Here is a 17,664-nt window from a genome sequence, read left to right as displayed (position 1 = left end):
CCTACCCCCTGTTCTGACTCTACAATCCGGTGACCTGGTCGGCATGAGGCTGGGGGGCGGGATCGGGGGCGGAGCGTCCGCCCAAGCCAGCGGAGGAAGCCCGAGGCCTTGCCGCGCCGCTCATTGGCTGCGGCCGGGCAGGTGCATCCTCAGCCAATCAGCGGTGCCGGAGGCGGGGCCGTCGGGGCTCACCTGGCTCCAGCGGCTCTGCCCAGCTCAGTGGCGTCCGGAACCCCAAAGCACCTGTGAATTCGCGGAAGTTCTGCCAGACTCGAGCCCGGCCCAGCTCGGGCGGACCCTACTCAACCCACGCCCGGCCCGCCATGGGCCCTCCGTGCCGCAGCCTCTCTGCGCTCCTGCTGCTGCTGCTGCAGGTACGTTGGGTCCCCTGACTTTGCAGGAGACGCCTTCCGGACCCACCAACCGCACCCCGGCCCCCAGCCCCTTCCTCCCTTTCGTCGTCCCTTCCTCTCTCCTGTCATTCCCCAGTCCCTCTTCTTCCAAGAAAGTTTGGGTACAAAGGGCCTGAATGGCCTGGAAACTGCGCCGCGCTCTGGATTCCACGGAGAAGGGAGTGGGAGCGGGTGAGGGTGAAGGGCGAGCGCGGCTTTGCCCACTGCCTCCCGCAAATGCCCGAGGTGGGGGGGGGGGCGCGCCTCACTGCAGCCTCCGGGGACTCGGGTGGGCTAAGGGCGGGCAGAGGAGGGCATGGAGTAGGGTGGGTGTCGGGGTATGGGATAGGGGAGCCCTGGTGCAAGTCCGGGGGGAGCTGGGAGTAGTGGTAACGACCTCTGAGGTAAGGAAAGGGGAACCAATAGATAAAGAAGGCACCTGCCCTGTAAAGAAAGGGTAGTAAATAGGTATGGGGGCGTCCCCGGGACAAGAAAGTAGGGTCAAAAGGGGTTGGAACGCCCCTCGGTCTGAGGAACTGGACTTAAGAGTGGGAGCTCTCCCGGTATAGGGAAAGTGGAATTGGGAAGCGTAAAGATGCCTCCAATGAAATTTAAAAGGAGACTGGAAGGAAAGGGGTGCTAGGTCTGGAGAAGGTGACCCAGCAGCCCCCTCTCCTGGGAAGTCCTGGGGGCTTGGCGGCCACAGGTTTCCGAATGAAAGAGTTTGGCGTGGCTGCCTGCCCGGAGGGATGGGGATGGGCATGGGGATGGGTCACTCCCACAGTCCTGGCGCCGGGAGCGAGGGAGGGGAGGCACTGTTGGTTTCGGTGTGGCCGGGAGGGGACCCTCTCAAGTCACCCGGGTTCCATATCTTTCTCCTACCCCAGGTCTCATCGTGGCTCTGCCAGGAGCCGGAGCCCTGCAATCCCGGCTTTGGCGCCGAGAGCTACACGTTCGCCGTGCCCCGGCTGCACTTGGAGAGAGGCCGAGTCCTGGGCAGAGGTGAGGGCGCGCCGCAGTTGTCCCTGAGCGGGGTGGGGTGGGAGTGGGAAGGGTCCGAGAAATTGCGCTCCCAAGCTCCTGGGCTGGACTGGGCGAGCCCCTTCTTCCCTGGCTCAGGTGACACCCCTTTGTAATTTACACAGATGCAGGGATCTAAACTTTTGCCATGATAGAGCAGTTGGGGTTGAGGGGGCTAGCTTGTATGGTTGACTTAGTTATGGGGGGCACTTATTAGAGGCCTTCAGTGTGTCTCATATTGTCCTGACCACTTTATATATATATATATATATATATATATATATATATATATATATATATATATATATATATATAAATTTTTTCAGGGCCACTGATTTTTTTATTGTTTTACTTTCTTAAATTTTTGGCTGCGTTGGTTCTTCATTGCTATGCGAGGGCTCTTCTCTAGTTGCGGCGAGCGGGCACTACTTTTTGTTGCGGTGCGCGGGCTTCCCATTATGGTTTCTCGTTGCAGAGCACAGGCTCTAGGCATGCGGGCTTCAGTAGTTGTGGCACGTGGGCTCAGTAGTTGTGGCTCCTGGGCTCTAGAGCGCAGGCTCAGAAGCTGTGGCACACGGGCTTAGTTGCTCTGCGGCCTGTGAGATCTTCCCGGAACAGGGCTCGAACCCGTGTCCCCTGCATTGGCAGGTGGATTCTTAGCCACTGCACCACCAGGGAAGCCCATCCTGACCACTTTGAGACGGTCTATCATTGCAAAAACCTGATGTGTGGGAAGAGGGTGGGGGTGGGTGGTAACTCCCGTGGTACAGATGAGCAAATGTGAGGCTCAGTAGGGTGGAGCCCACTTGCCCCAGGTTCAGCAGAGCAAGAATCTGAGCTAGGATCTGACTCCTAGGCCCCATTCTGCAACATCTCTGGGATGACTGAGGAGCCCTCTCTTAGTCACCAGACTGTGGCTTTTGCTCAGAGATGAAAACATTTTGATACAGGTACCATTCCTCCAAGGAATAATGGTGTGTGTGTGTGTGTGTGTGTGTGTGTGTGTGTGTGTGTGTGTGTGTGTGTGTGTGTGTGTGTGTGTGTGTGTGTGTGTGTGTGTGTGTGTGTGTGTGTGTGTGTGTTTTTCAAAAACCTGGTAGCTGTGACTCAGGGAATGAAAACGGACACAGTGTGCCTCTGGGTCTTATCACTGTGATAATCAGGATTCTAGAGTTTGCTTTGTTTCACTTCACTGTTGCCTAGGAGTGAGAGCAAGGGAATGGTGGTTTCTCTTCTGGTTTCACTGATTCCCAGGTGCTTATTTCCTACCAAAGGACTTTCTCCTCCCTCTTGATTTAGTTGATAGGGCAAGTATCATAACAATGAGAAGAAACACTTTATGAAATGTGAAATCACCCACAATTCCCCTAAGGCAATTCACTGTTTATTCTTCCAGTCTTTGGCCATGTGAAAAATCTACAGCAATCATGCTGTTGTCTGAAATTTTTTTTGAACTTTGAAAGTCGTTCCAACAGTAGGAGACTTTTTTTTTAAACAGAGAAACTGCAGCTTGATTGATTAAACATATTTGCTTTTCTGAGGCCCGTCTGTGTTGTGTGGAGCTTTCTATTGGGTCAGAAAGGAAGTGTTGTCTGCCTGGTTTTGCAGTGGGTCCACCATTACTTGGCCAGTCTCTGCTTGATGTTCTGCCCGGCCCTGTGCTGGGCCCCCGGGAGTGATTGAGGAGATACAGGGATACTTCATCCTTGCCCCTGGTATTTCACACTCCAGCAGGTTGCTAAGAAATGTCCCAGGACCCGCTTAGAGAGCATTGTGGGACATGGGCACTTAGGTGGCAGAGTGTGGGTACCCTGGGGTGTTCTGATGGGTATCAGTGGGCAATGAAGACTGGCTTCTGGGAGGAGGCAAAGTTGACTGAACCTTGAATTCGGGGCAAGGGTTAGAAATGGTGTGTGCATCTGTGTATGAGGTGTTGCAACACAAGTGTTGGTCACTTTGTTTTCCCTCACCAAGACATCTGGTAGCACCAAGGGTGGGTTAGTCTAGTTTTTATTCCCACCACCACCACCACCACCACCACCACCAAGCTTTTGTACCTGACCAGTAATAATATTATTACATGTTAATGATAACATAAATATTATTATTAATAGCCCCACCTATTCGCTTTTGAACCAGACTCTGGGGCAAGTGCTTCACATATTTTACCTCATTGAACCTTGTGATGGTGGGTACCATTGTTATTTCTGTTTTGAGATGAGGAGACTGAAGCATAAGGCAATTTCTTGATCTGCTCAGGGAGCCACAGCCAGTCTTTCTCCCATTCTTTACGCTTCTCAATAATCTCAAAAAAAAAAAAGGAAAGAGGGTATTTGGGGAATTTGTGTCCATCGTGAAATAGGCATCGTCCTCTCTATGTACCCTGGAGAGCAGGGGTGTTGATAGGGCGGGACCCGAGGGGGGCTGGTGGTGATGGAGGTGGGCCAGACCTGGTGGGAAGTGGAAGGGGCCTATAGCTGGTAGTGTTTGTGGGAGAAGCAGCCTCTGGAAGCTGCTTGTGTGGCTGGTTCCAGTTTCCTTTATGTCCACATACCCAGCCCCAATCAACAGATTTCCTGATGTTTAATTTTTCTGGCCTTTTTGGACCATGGGGTCTCCTACCACTCCAATGTGGACTCAGATGAAAGTGCCCTTCTGGTAAAATCACACATGCGATCTCAGGGAATTGGCTTTGTGATTTAAAAAGGCAGCCAGGATTTAGGGAGGTGACCTCATTCTCTTTGGGCAGTCCAGGAAGATGGAGGCATGCAACATTAGCACCAGGTTTAAACATTGGCCCTGTGGGGAATTTGCTGCATGGGAGTCTGGGAACAAGGAGCCTATTGCGTTATGTCCACAGGTGGCCGAAGAGTATCACAAATAGGGTTTTGATTAAACTTAGGGGATCTTGGGGTGGTTTTCTGGGGTCATTCCTGTGCCCTGTGAGATGACTAACCTCACAGTCTCACTCAGCTTTGTATTTATTCCTTTGATTTCTCTCTACGTTTTCGAATGGGGAATGTACAAACAAACAAACGACACCAAAACCACAACTATAAACTGGTTCTTTAGAGTTTCTGATTATTTTCCTTTTTTTTTTTTTTTTTTTTTTTTTTAAGCACAAACTGGTTTGAAAAACCCAGGCTGTTAGACAGTTTCCAATCTCAGGATAATACTTGTGCACTCAGCTTTCAGTTGATTGAGGGGTGGGAAAAAAAGCAAGCAGGCTTTCAAACCGATGGTTTCCTTGCTTTGCTTCCTCCTACACCTGACCTTGGGCAAACAGGGCTTATATTTTGGGTTTGAGCTCTGATTGCTTGATGGACTGACCTTGCTCACAGGCATCCAGCTGTAAGGATTAAATACACCCATTTCCTCCTCCTTCTAAAAGATGTGCTGAAAGGTGATGGAAAGAGTATGCAGGCCCCCGAATTAAACTAGGCTTTATTATTTATTTATTTATTTATTTATTTATTCTTTATTTATTTATTTATTTATTTATGGCTGTGTTGGGTCTTCGTTGCTGCATGCAGGCTTTCTCTAGTTGCGGTGAGCGGGGGCTGCTCTGGGTGCTGCTCTTCCTTGCAGTGCGCGGGCTTCTCACTACGGTGTCTTCTCTTTAAACTATTTTTTTTGCTTTTTAAGTTTTTTTTTTTTTTTCCTTGGCTGCGTTGGGTCTTCGTTGCTGTGCGTGCGTGCTTTCTCTAGTTGCGGGGAGTGGGGGCTGCTCTTCGTTGCGGTGTGAGGGCTTCTCATTGCAGTGGCTTCTCTTGTTGCGGAGCACGGGCTCTAGGCACGCGGGCTCAGTAGTTGTGACGCACCGGCTTAGTTGCTCCTTGGCATGTGGGATCCTCCCCGACCAGGGATCGAACCTGTGTCCCCTGCATTGACAGGTGGATTCTCAACGACTGTGCCATCAAGGAAGTCCCTAAACTAGGCTTTAAAAAACAAATACAGAAGCCTGCTTTGGGGTCACCTTACATCATAGGATCCCCACTCCCTCACCCCTCCAACTCCGAAACATCACTTCCCTGTTACTCACATCTGTGTCAAGGGTTGGTGCAGATCTCCCTGGGGAAAGAGACTAATGGGTCATTCTCCTGCCCTTGCCTTTGTGTCTCACAAGGAGTGGCAGGAAAGTCCTGAGCCCTGCAAGGCCATCTAAGGAAGGCTGGCACCTGCTGCTTCTGTACGGGGCCTCTAGACCTGCCTATCCCCCCTGCCAGGTGTTTATGGAAATCCCTGTTTGCTTTCTGGGGCTTTTTATTGGGTGAGCCTTTTCCTCCGAAATGCTCCTTCTAAGCCTTCCAAGCGCAACCCCAGATAAGCCAGATGCTGAAGCAATCAGCTCTCACATCTCCCAGAAGCCGCCCAAACCCGAAAATCCCTAAGAGATGCCCATCACAATCCAGACTTTCTGGGTTTCCACTCTGCCTCAACCCCCATCTTCCTTCAGGGCTTTAGGCTTTCAAGGAAGGGAATGGGCTAGGGCCAGTCAGGATAGTTCCATGAGTATGAGAGACCAGGTTTGAATTTCAGCTACTAGTTGTGTGACCTTCGGTAAATCACTTTGCTTCTATGAGCCTGTTTCCCATCTGTAAAATTGGGGGGGGGGGTAGGCAATAATACTTATAGGTTTGTTGTGAGGATTCAATATGCATATTTGTTTATTCGTTTGGATTCTCTTGTCAACACACGTGAGTGCCTATTGAGTGTCAGCACTGGGCTGGACCCTGGGATTACAGTAATGAATAAAGCCAATGTGGGCTGAACATAAAGGGATTACAGTAATGAATAAAGCTGATGTGGGCTGAACATAAAGTGAGTGAGAAGGATGTTAAGGAAACAGGAAAGAGTCATTAAATGGTGGCTCATATTTCTTAGGGACAGAGTAGGCACTCATATTATTTTCAACAAATGAATGAATGAATGAATATTTACTACCTTATACCTTGGCTTATTTTTTTCCTCTCACACTGTGGCCTTGGGCCAGCACTCAACGTTGATTGTAATTGGCAGGGAGAGCTGCATCTGTTAGAACTTTCTAAGATGCTTGTGAAGGCTGCATGCCCAGCCAGTGGCTCTTGAAGCCAGACTATAGTGATAAGTGTGTCCCATGGATACAGTGTACTTAGTGCTTCCCTCTGAAAGCCACGGAGGTCAGAGAGGGGAGACCTCAAACCCGACTCTGGAAATGGAAGGGCAGTTAGACATTTTAAAGTGTTTTTTTGTCTTTGGTCCATTTAAAAAAAATTGTGGTGATGTCTCTCTCTCTCTCTCCCTCCCTCTCTCTCCCTCTCTCCCTCCCTCTCTCTCCCTCTCTCCCTCCCTCTCTCTCCGTCCCTTTCTCTCTCTCTCTCCACTCCCTCTCCCCTAGCCTTTTCTCTCTTACTGTTGTAAGTTTTCCTCTTATATACTTCAGCTTTTGCTTGTTACTGTTGGGAGCGTTTTAAGCCCCCTCTTTCTGCATTTTTCCTCTTCCCTTTCCTTCCTGTATCTACCCCAGTCCTCCACTCCCCCACCTCCCAAGGCCCAAGAACATTTAGAAGGTTCTTGAGTCAGACTGCCTACAGCTGAGGGACATTGGCCAAGGACTTTCTAAGCCTTAGATTCCCCTTCTGTAAAATGGGCATAATAGTACCCATGTCACAGTGTGTATTAAGTGCCCAATGAATATTACATATTAAAGCCCCTGGAGTATTTGATGCCTTCTGTTTGAGACTCTCCCTTGTTTTACCTTTGGTTCAGACGTTTCCCTGTGCTCTCTCCCACCTAGCAAACCAGCCAAACCAGTTTCCTCACTCTCCCCGTTTCTGTGTTAAAGCAAACACTGCTCTGCAAACAGCAAACAGTGACTAGACCAAAGTGCCCTTTGCTAGGAAAGGAAATGCTGCGGTGTTTTCTTGCTTGCCACTGTGCAGTGTGCTTGGGAAGGGCTGGAGTGGTGTTGTCTGTGGACCTGCCCATGAATATTGTTCAGAATTGGGGTGGGAGGAGTGGGCAAGGTACAACTGGGTCCGGGTGGGTAGGTGCAGGAAATCAGGGTGACCTTGAACCTGGCAGCTTTTGCTTGGTTTTTAAACATATTTCATAATACACATGGCTTAAGGGTGCCTGTCTTTTCCCCATTGCCAAAAAACGCTCTGCCCCAGCCTCTGAGACCATGGTTTACCCACATGGCTAAGCATCAAATCACCTGGAGCACTTCAAAAACCTGAAAATTCACTGAGCTGCAGTCTCTGAAGGTGGGGTTCTGACATGGCATTTTTAAAAGCTCCCCAGGAGTCTGCTGCCACCTGATTCATCGCCCTGGACAACTCCAGTGGCGAGATCAGGAATGTTTGATGAATACATACCCAGTGCCAGCCAGGGTGTGGGCATCTGGTTGCCCATCCTGAGGCCAGGGATCCAAGGGCACCCTTGATCGGGGAGGGATAAGGCTGGTCGATCTGCCGTGCTGGTGAAGGAGAGCTCTGCTGGCGCAAATTAGAGCAGACGGGGTGGAGATGGGGGCTGCCCGGAGAAGTAGCCAGAGTGCAAACCTCTCCCTGGTGCGCACCCAGGGCTGGGGGCCCTCAGGGAGATTCCAGAAATTCTCTGAGACCCCCCCCCCCTCAGTGGCTAATTCCAATATACTGGAGAATGTCACTGGTGTGGGAACATATTCAGAGGATGCGAGGAGTGCTCAGTTTTACCCCCTGGATCTTGGTGAATGAGAGGACGTCCTTTGCTGGGAATAGAGGAGAAGGGAGGAGCAAGTTGGGGAAGGAAAATTTATTCCTGGTTAGGAAAGTGTTAAGTTTGAAGAACCCAGAAGTGGCATCATCATGAGGGTATTTGAGAATTTCAGGTCTAGAGCTTGGGAGAACAGCAGGCACCAGTTTCAGTAGGAATTTGTATAGGACAGTGGTCTTTTTTCCTTAGTCTTGTGTCAGTAGATGCAGAGGTTTTACAGGGACCCCACACACTGGAGGAGAACATAATGGAAGGGCTATGCTGAGAGTATTTATTTGGAGGCGGCCAACAAATAAAAATACAAGTATTTGTTTCTAACCAGTGTCAGGAATGGGGCCTGCAAAAGTGGGTCCTCACAGACCTGACAGCTTGGTTAAGCCTCACGGTGGCCCAAGACGGGAACTGTCATTATCTCCTACAGACTCAGAAGTTGGACAACTTGTCTGAGGTCACCCAGCCAGGTAGTGGCAGAGCTGGACTTCTATCTTCTAAAACCCGTGCCCTTTCCCACGCCCTCGACTGCCTCGTTGCCAAACTGCATCTCCAGTGAAACTAATTCACCTTTCTAAGGCGAGTTCCTCCTGCCCTTTGGAAAAGAGGTCTTTACACCTTTTGCATCTTGCTACTTTTAATTGTGTTGCTAGAATTCAGGCTTTTTTTTTGCCTCTGAAGGACCTCTTTTGTCTTTCGCCTCAGCCATTTTCAGCCTCTGTCCCTTTTGACTTTCACTTCCTAAAAATGCTAGGTGAACTGCACTTCTTTTCCTTTCTTCTTTTCGACTTTCTGAGTCTCTGAAAATGCAATTATACTGGCATTCAAGGTGGGTTGGGGGGGAACCTGTCCTAAACAAACTCATGTTCCAAGTGGGACCAACTCAAAGAGTGGGCACCAGGCAGCGGTCTGGCTGTGGATCTGTCCACACTGGGAATGGAGGGAGCATGCCCAGATCCCTGTGAGCTCAGATGTTACTGCTGGGAACTTCTGGGGTCTGCCTGAAGAGTTGAACCTGTTCCCATGAGGAAAATCATAAATGGTGGCCAGCACAGGACCCCGTGGGATAACTGGCCAAGGTCTAGATAATAATTAGTGGGCTTTGTAATTAGAAGAGCTTGTAACAATCCGAAAGCCTTTCAGATTTATGATACCTGGGCAAGTTGAAGGCTAAGAAGAACACCTGTTTGTGTGGTTTGGCACTCAGACTCCCAGGAAAGTTTTCCCAAAAGATGTTTTTGAGTGTCTTCACCTCGATGTTGCAACAGCCTCCTTTCTGGTCTTCTTGCTTCCTCTGCCCCTCTGCCAACAGTCTTTTCTCCACTCAGCAGTCAGTGATGGTTTTTAAAATTTAAGTTAGAAAGCATCACTCCTACTCAAAATCCGCTAGTCACTTCCCATTTCACACAGAACGAAAGCCAGTCTTTTCTATGACTTACAAGCTTTCCATGATCTGCTTCCCCGCCCACCTCCCCCCCTTACCTCTTGTTCTGACTGTACTTAGAACACATCAGGCACATTTCTACCTCAGGGCCTTTGCACTGGCTATCACCTCTGTCAATAATAGTTTCCCCCTGCTAGCTGCATGGCTCACTCCTTTATGTCTTCATGTCTCTGCTCAAGTGTTACCCTCTCAATGAGGTCTTTCTTGAACCCCCTATTTGAGGCAGTAACCCTTTCCCCCTTCTTTGCTTTGTTTTCCTCTGTAGCTCTTTTCACCATCTATACATGTATTTCACCTGTCTATTGTCTTTCTCCTCCCACTAGAACAAAAACTCCAAGAGGGGGACTTCCCTGGTGGTCCAGTGGCTAAGACTCCGTGCTCCCATTGCAGGGGGCCCAGGTTCGATCCCTGGTCAGGGAACTAGATCCCTCATGCTGCAACTAATATCCCACGTGCCGCAACTAAGACCCAACACAGCCAAATAAATAAATAAATATTAAAAACAAAAACCAAACAACAAAAGAACTCCAGGAGGCCAGGGGCTTTTGTCTTGTTGAGTTCACAGGCTACCTGGAACTGTTCCTGGCCCATAGTAGGTGTCAGTAACTATATGTTGAATGAAGGAATGAGGTTTCAGAGTGTCTATATAGGTCCATACATATCTTTTGCTTGTAGAAGTTATTCCACTGTGCCTTTTTCCAAAAAATAAAATGAGATCTAATTGACATATAACATACTAGTTTCAGGTGTTGTTGTGCTTTCTGTTTTAAAGAAAAGAGGGAACTTTCTCAGTACCAGCCACAGAAAGGACACAAGGAGAAGGGGATGTTCTCAGGGCATGTGTCTCCACTTGGCACTCCCCAGTTTCTCAGAGCCCTGCACACTGCTGGTGTAACCTTACCTCATTGTCTTGTCACAAAACAGCTTGCAGTCTAGAGTGTAAAGGTCAGATGAGCCATTTCTGCCCCACACTTCTTGGTGTAAGGAAGCACCAGATCAAAATCTAAACAGAGATCTGAGCCGCCAGGGCCATCTGTTTGGTTTCCTATTGTCTGGTGACACCTTCCTTGAGCAAGGCTTCCAGATACACCCAACACCTTTCTCCTGGGTATCGGCAGCATCCTTCAGGCCCATTAATTGTTCAAGACCCGGTTTCCATTCTTACAGCTTTTGGCAATGCACAGGAGCCTGAAGGGAGCTTGTAAAGAGATGCAAAAAACTCAATCTACGGCTAACTCAATCACGTCATGGCCAAGACAAAAATCTCACAGCTCCGAAATTCATCTGATCAATAAATATTCACTGAGAGAGTATTATAGGGTAGTATCTTATAAATCTTTATGTAAGATGCATCACTTCGCCTTCAGCAATATAATGCCTAATGGGCAGAGTTGCCAGATTGAACATCAAAAATACAGGATGCTTTATTTGCCTTCAAATGGTTTGTATCAATCATTGCTCAAATTAAAGTGGCCACTCTTCTGCAAACGGGAAAAAAAAAAATACAGGGTGCCCAGTTACATTTGAATTTCAGGCAAACAATGACTGATTTCTTAGTATCAGTATGTCCCATGCAATATTTGAGACATACTAAAAAAATTGCTTCATCCTCTCTTCTTATCATAAGCAACATTGTACAGATAGTACTAGTATGTACTATGTGTCCAGAACTCTTCCCAGATGCGGTCTCTCTCCCTTACACCTCACAAAACCACTGAGAAGTGACAGACCCTGAGCAGCTGCATGAGAGAGTGCAGTTCACTAGGACAGGAAGTGGGAGAGCCTGGCCGTGTGTTCAGTGGCTGTTGGACTCCAAATTCTGTGCTCTTTACCGCAAGAAAAGCCAACTAACCAGATGGTCTGTGAGCAGCCAGGTGAAGGCGATGGATAGTTCCTGCTCTGAATGTCTCGGGGAGAGAAGTCCCTTGGGACGACGGAGGCATTTGTTTGTCTGTTCAAGGAATAAATTTGTTGGGCACCTGCCTAGCACTGCGCTAGGTGTTGGGGATGTAACGGGACAAAAGACAAAAATCCCTGTCCTCTTGGACTTCCTTCCCTTCTAATTGGAGGAGACAGGAGGAGGCAATTGGATGGTGATCTATGGAAGGGAAAGAAAATACTGCAGGAAGGGTGATAAGAATTATGTGTGTTGGGGTGGAGGGATTTGGGGGCTGGAGGGATTGGAGAGAGGTTGTCACTAAGAAGAATGACATTTGTGTAAAGACCTGAAGAAGTGAGATGCTCGATTGGTAATTAGGATTGGGCTGTTTCTTGAGAGAGCTGGACTTCCCACATTCTTGAAGTCCATATTGGTGCCATTTAAAAAAATTAATTAATTTATGGCTGCGCTGGGTCTTCATAGCTGCGCTCAGGCTTTCTCTAGTTGCGGCGAGCGGGGGCTACTCTTCGTTGCGGTGCGTGGGCTTCTCATTGCTGTGGCTTCTCGTTGCAGAGCACGGGCTCCAGGCACGCGGGCTCAGTAGTTGTGGTGCGTGGGCCCTAGAGTGTGCCGGCTTCAGTAGTTGCGGTGTGCGGGCTCAGTAGTCGTGGCTTGCGGGCTCTAGAGCGCGGACTCAGTAGTTGTGGCGCACGGGCTTAGTTGCTCCGCGGCACGTGGGATCTTCCCAGACCAGGGCTTGAACCCGTGTCCCCTGCATTGGCAGACGGACTCTTAACCACTGGACCACCAGGGAAGTCCCTTGGTGCCATTTAAAGACAATACTCTGGGCAGGCATTTTTCTAGAATAATCCTGAGAGCTAATTGTTACCACATCTCCTTTAAAGGGTATTGGATTCAAACCAAGATCCAGTGTTCTTTCCAAGCTACCCCTCCCCTTGGCCTGTTGCCCAAGAGGAGTATGGCTTTATGTCTAGTTTTCTTAACTTCCTCATGGCAGAGGGATGAGACTTCTCTGGCAGAATGTTTTTGGGGCGGCGGGGCCGAGGGGTTACATGTATACCTGTGTCCCAGGACCTGCTAGTTAGAATGAAGCCTGGTTTCAGTATGAGGATTTTCAGACAGCAAACTTCCTCCCCCGCAAATTCTTCCTCACAATTGTGTGGGAGTCGTTGAAAGGGAATGATTTGACCAACTTGTTTGTGGAAAAGTTGTGGCTTTTCCATAGAGAACGTCACCACTTGAGTCAGCTTGGGACAATAACCTGGGCCCTATTGACAGGTGGGGCGGGGCCCTGAATCACTGCCATCCTGGTGAGGTTATCAGTATCAGAGGTTGAATCGACTCCGTGACATCACCCTCTCATGGTCACAGGTACTTTAGGGGCCTGCTCTTACTCACATCCCGGGAGATACTGGCCCTAGATCTTTGCACTCTTAACAAGAAGCCCGTGGTCTTGCAGGAATGACTGGATTCAACAGCTGCTTGGTTAGGGTCATGTGATTGGTTTCATTCCCACCCCACCTCCTGGGCTAGTAATCATGACTAAACTCTCTGGAGAAATGAGAATTTGTGGGTGTACTTCCTGTACCTTTTGCCTTTTCAAGTCTGCATTTATAAAGAAATGCTCATCTATGCCTTGCAGATGGGTGTTTCAGAGCTCGTCAGAGCCTTTGATTTTGCAACTTCCATGTAAATTGTGCTGATTCTTTGGACTTTGGAAATCTTAGTTATGATTTCTCTTTCTTTCTCTCTCTCTCTCTTTTTTTTTTTTTCCCCTTCTAATCCTCTTGCCTGAGCTATGGGAGTACTTAAGACTTCGGGAATTAAATACCTGGGAAGGCTGTTCAGCCTAGGAAACTTACCAGGTGTGAGGTTTTACTCCTAGTTTCAACAGAGATTTGATGTCAAGGTTGTGGCTTTAATCTTCAGCATTCATTTCTCTTTTAAGCTGTGAAATGAAGGAATCAGCCTCCCTAAGCCTCCGAGAGTGAAGATGAATTGGGGAGGGTAGTATGAGAAACAGGTTCTCCTGGGTACAAATCCTGACTCAACTCTTGCCTTGAGCTACTTAACCTTTCTGTGCCTCAGTCCCCTCACTTGTGAAAAGGGGATAAAATTGTAGTTCCTACTTCACAGGGTTGCGATGAAAATTCAATGAGTTAACGGACGTAAAGTGCTTTCAGTGCCCGACACATAGCAAACACTCTTTAAGTATTGAGTTTTTATTATTAGACGTTTCTGCTTTAGACTTGTGTCAAGGGGGTAAAAAAAAATGTGTAAATGCTAAAGAGCGGAAGGAGCCAGAGAGAACTACGGATTAGAAGGGTTACATCCCCTTGTCACTTTGCTTCAAATGCAAATTGTTTGTCCACAGGTCAAGTGCTGCTGTCCAGGCAGGCAGACCATCGCCAAGTGACGGCACTGATTGATAGTCACACCTATTTGGCTCAACTGTCCTATGAACTTGATTCTAGTATTACCTTCAGTTTACAGAGGGGGAAACTGAGGCTCGGAGAGAGTGACTTGCCCAAGGCCACAAAGCTAGGAAATGGCAGGCAGGGATTTGAACCCTGTTCCACTGACCCCAACGCTTATGCCACCACCAGTGTACCTGTACCTGGCTGGTGCTTTTCTGTGAACTCCAACTGCTCTCAGATCCCTTTCATAACCCATTGTTATTTTATAATTTTTTCCCCATATTTTTGAGTTAGGTATGTGTAGATTCTTATTGCTCCCCACCGCACCCCCTTTTTAACATACCGTTCTGCACTTATTTTCTTGGCTTGATATATCTTGGAGGTTTTGCTCATTTATAACTGCTGTATAGTGTTCTACTGTATAGTCAGTCCCCTATTGATGGATACTGGATGTTTCTATTTTTTCACTGTTACAAGCAATGTCAAGAGCATTTTATATGGTGTAAGCAGGAGGGCCTGTGACGTGGAGATCCCTGGCCTCTGGGATTGTTACCGATCGCAGAGGGCAGATTCCTCCCGCAGCCAGTCCTGGGCATTGGAGAGGTGCGCTTGGTTTTCAGGGTTTCCTGATGATGCGTGAAATAGGGTCAGCATTGGTATCAAATCACAGGCACCTTCTCTCACCAAAACTGATGTGTTTACTCTTGCAGGGGTCCTTGCAGGGTTCCTCCTGCTGTGACCATCAATAGTTCAATAATTCTGTTCTTTCCCCATGTGCCAGCATCCTTAAGCCTCCCTGGGCTGGGAGTTGGCCTTTGAGAAAGCTGAGAACCAATTAATCTGCTTTTAAATACTTGCAAAGGGTCTCCTCCACGTGGTCCCATGGAGAATGGAGTAAAAGGAAATGGGGCAGAAATTGCAGCAGGAGGGACTAGGGTAAGACTTCTGAGGTTGGTTTGAAGCCCAGGGAGTGCATTTCTGGAGACTGACAGCCCTTTCCCGATTCTGACACCAAAAGCACCTGTGGTCACACTGGGAGCATCTTGCCTACTCCACCTCACTCCCTTGCTGCTGCAGCCCTGTTCCATGCAGGGAATTCCAAGGTCTCTGTAAACCCTCGTAGGCCCTCCACCTAGAGGAAGAGTTAAAATTGCTTAGCACTAAACTCACAGCGAAAGAATATGTTTTAAAAAATCCGTGCTTCATCATCTTTTGTATGTTTTCTTAGATGAGAAAGAACAGCTAGAGTTGGATTCATTCATAAAAATCCATTCTTTGAAAAAGAAATCCATTCTTTGGGGGCAGAATTAGAAGAGGCTTTAAGAGTCATCTAGTTTCTTAGTTTATACATGAATTGGCCAGTTCAGCGAGGTTAAGTGACTGGGCCAGAGTCACACAGCTGATAGGTGCCAGAATTAGAATAATAATAATATTATGATTAAACAGGAACCATAATTTGATCACACCCATTTATTGAGTACTCAAGCTCTTCAGGTAGGATCTCATTATTTAATCCCTGCACCAAACTGTGAGGTAGGTGCTATGACAGTTCCATCTTCAAATAATAAAACCAAAGCCTCTGGAGGTTATTGACCGATCCAGGGTCATGGCTGGTGACAGTGACAGTGGGATGGAAAAGCCGTGCCTCCCAGCCTGGCCTGCTTTTACCCCTCCCTGAGCTCAGCAGCTCCCTTTCTGAGAATATCTGCATTCTAGATTCTTCACTTTGGCCTAGAAAGGAACCTCTGGATCCCCCACACAGCCCCCAAAGTCCTTTACCAGTTTTAGCCCTTTGGGTAAAAAGCTTGGAGATCCTGCCTGCTCCTTTGGAAACACAGACTAAAGGGGTGTTCCTGGACACTTTGGGCTCCATTTAAAATCTGAATGGTGAACTGTGTCCGGAGACTAACGTTTGCAAGCAACCATTTCAGAGCTTTGTAGGTTCTTTTTAATTACTGTCATTTTTTTTCTTTCTTAAACTGCCACGGAAAGTTTCTTCCTTTCCACTTTGGAGCTAGGGCTGGGGCAGGGGCACGGGGCGGAGGGTAACCCAGTTAACTTGCCAGAGCTTGCTTGACCTCCCTACCAAGCTGGATGTGAGGGAAAGTATTTTGTTTTTAAGAAATGTCTCGATGGTAGTAATAGATTGGGTTTTTTGTTTTTGTTTTTTTAAAGGAGGGAGGAGTCTTGATCCGATGGAGATACACAGGGACATATTATTTACAGATGGAAAGATAAGGGGTCTGGGATGGGGATGTAAATGTAATAAGACCACCGAGCGTCATGTTGTAGGTAGGTGGGGCTCATCATACTATTTTCTCTACTTTGAGATATGTTTGAAATTCTCTGTTACAAAGCTTAAACAAATCATTCAAGGGAAACCTGAATAATGATCTGTAAGTGAAAGTTCAAACACCCTCCCGTTCTCAGGTGGCTGACATTAGCGATTTGGCATGCATCCTCCCAGACATTTTTCTAAGCGTTTACAGAACATGTGTGCCCATATTTGTGGGTTTTTGAAAAACTGGAGTTTTCCACAAATGCACTGTAATATGTAACCATCTCCCGCCTCTCCTTTACAATATGCCCTGGAAAATTTTGCACGTTAGTCCATGGAGCTTTTCCCCCCCTCATTCCCTCTAACCTCAGAAAGGTGTTCCTACTAGCACTGAAGCCAACCAAGTCCCCTCAGTACAGTGTTTGAGTGCCTCCTGTGTCCTCTGTGTCAAGTCACGAGGTTTCTCCTGTCCCGAGGGGCTTGGAGACAGGTGAGGGGTGAGGGGTTTGGAAATGAGGGGAGGAGCATCAGAACACTGGGATGCCAAGTTATCAGACAATGGGCGCATTCAGAACCCAGGTGGGGGAAGACCTGTGTGGGCTGGAGCCGCTGGCGGAGCTTCTGCAGGGGCAGCCGGGGAGCCGGGTCTGGGGGGTCTGGGACGTTGGGCGGCTGGGAGTAGGAAGGGGAGGAGGAGGTGGCGGCGGGGATGATATGCCAGAAGCTGAGGTGGGTGGGGAGGGACCTCCCGTGCAGATTCTGGTGACCAGAAATGTGACAGAGGGGATGTTTGAATGGTGACGCAGGTAGCTGAGGTGAAACTGAGCTTCCCGCCCTGGAGTCCACCAGGAGAGTGGGGGGCTACGAGGAAACCCGCTCCCGCCACCAGCACCATGACTATTCCGGCCTGGCCTTCTGAGGCCGACAGGGCCTACCAGGGCCGTAGAAGGACTGTATAATGTGTCTGCTGCTGGCTGGCTGCTGGGGCCCTGCGGGCGGAGACCCAGGCAAGCTGGGAGAACCCGGGGAACAGGCGCAGCAGGTTCTCCTCCCTCTGTCTGCCCTGGGGCCACTGGACGGAGTCCATCCCAGGCCCTGCTGGGGCCATCTGGAGCGGCCGTGGAGAACCAGAAATGAGCCATCCGATCCGTGCGGCCCTCGGGCCAGCGTGGTCCGGCCTGGCGCTTCAGACTTGGGGCCGCCCCACCTCAGCCACCCCAAATGCTTATCCAAAACCCACTCCTCCGTCCCCAGCCTTGCTTCCCATCTCAGCAAATGGCGCCACCTGTTCTTTGCCATTCATTTGTTCGTTTGTTCATTCATTCATTGAATAAATAATGATAGCTATTATGTACCAAGCACCGTTCTAGGACCGAGGATGCAGCAGGGAACCAGACACATACGGATCTCTTTCCACGTGGAGTTTTTATTCTAGTGTGTTGACGGGAACAGGCAAGAAACATAAATATGTGAAACATTTAGGGTGT

General features: G+C 48.7%; 1 protein-coding gene across 3 annotated transcripts in view; it reads left to right on the top strand.

The window, feature by feature from the left end:
* The first annotated feature begins 323 nt into the window (after positions 1–323).
* Positions 324–17,664, top strand: part of CDH1 (cadherin 1) — a 75,676-nt gene continuing 58,335 nt past the window's right edge. For 2 of the 3 annotated variants that reach the window (XM_068528229.1, XM_068528228.1), the window contains exons 1-2: positions 324–374; positions 1,280–1,394. In XM_068528229.1, coding sequence (XP_068384330.1) covers positions 324–374; positions 1,280–1,394 — 166 coding nt within the window. Of the gene's footprint in view, positions 375–1,279; positions 1,395–17,664 lie in introns of those variants that run through there. The other variant, XM_068528230.1, reaches the window with a different exon arrangement.

The sequence above is a fragment of the Eschrichtius robustus genome, chromosome 19 (assembly GCF_028021215.1).
Source record: "Eschrichtius robustus isolate mEscRob2 chromosome 19, mEscRob2.pri, whole genome shotgun sequence".
Classification (NCBI taxonomy): Eukaryota; Metazoa; Chordata; class Mammalia; order Artiodactyla; family Eschrichtiidae; genus Eschrichtius; species Eschrichtius robustus.
This window is presented reverse-complemented; position numbering and strand designations above follow the sequence as displayed.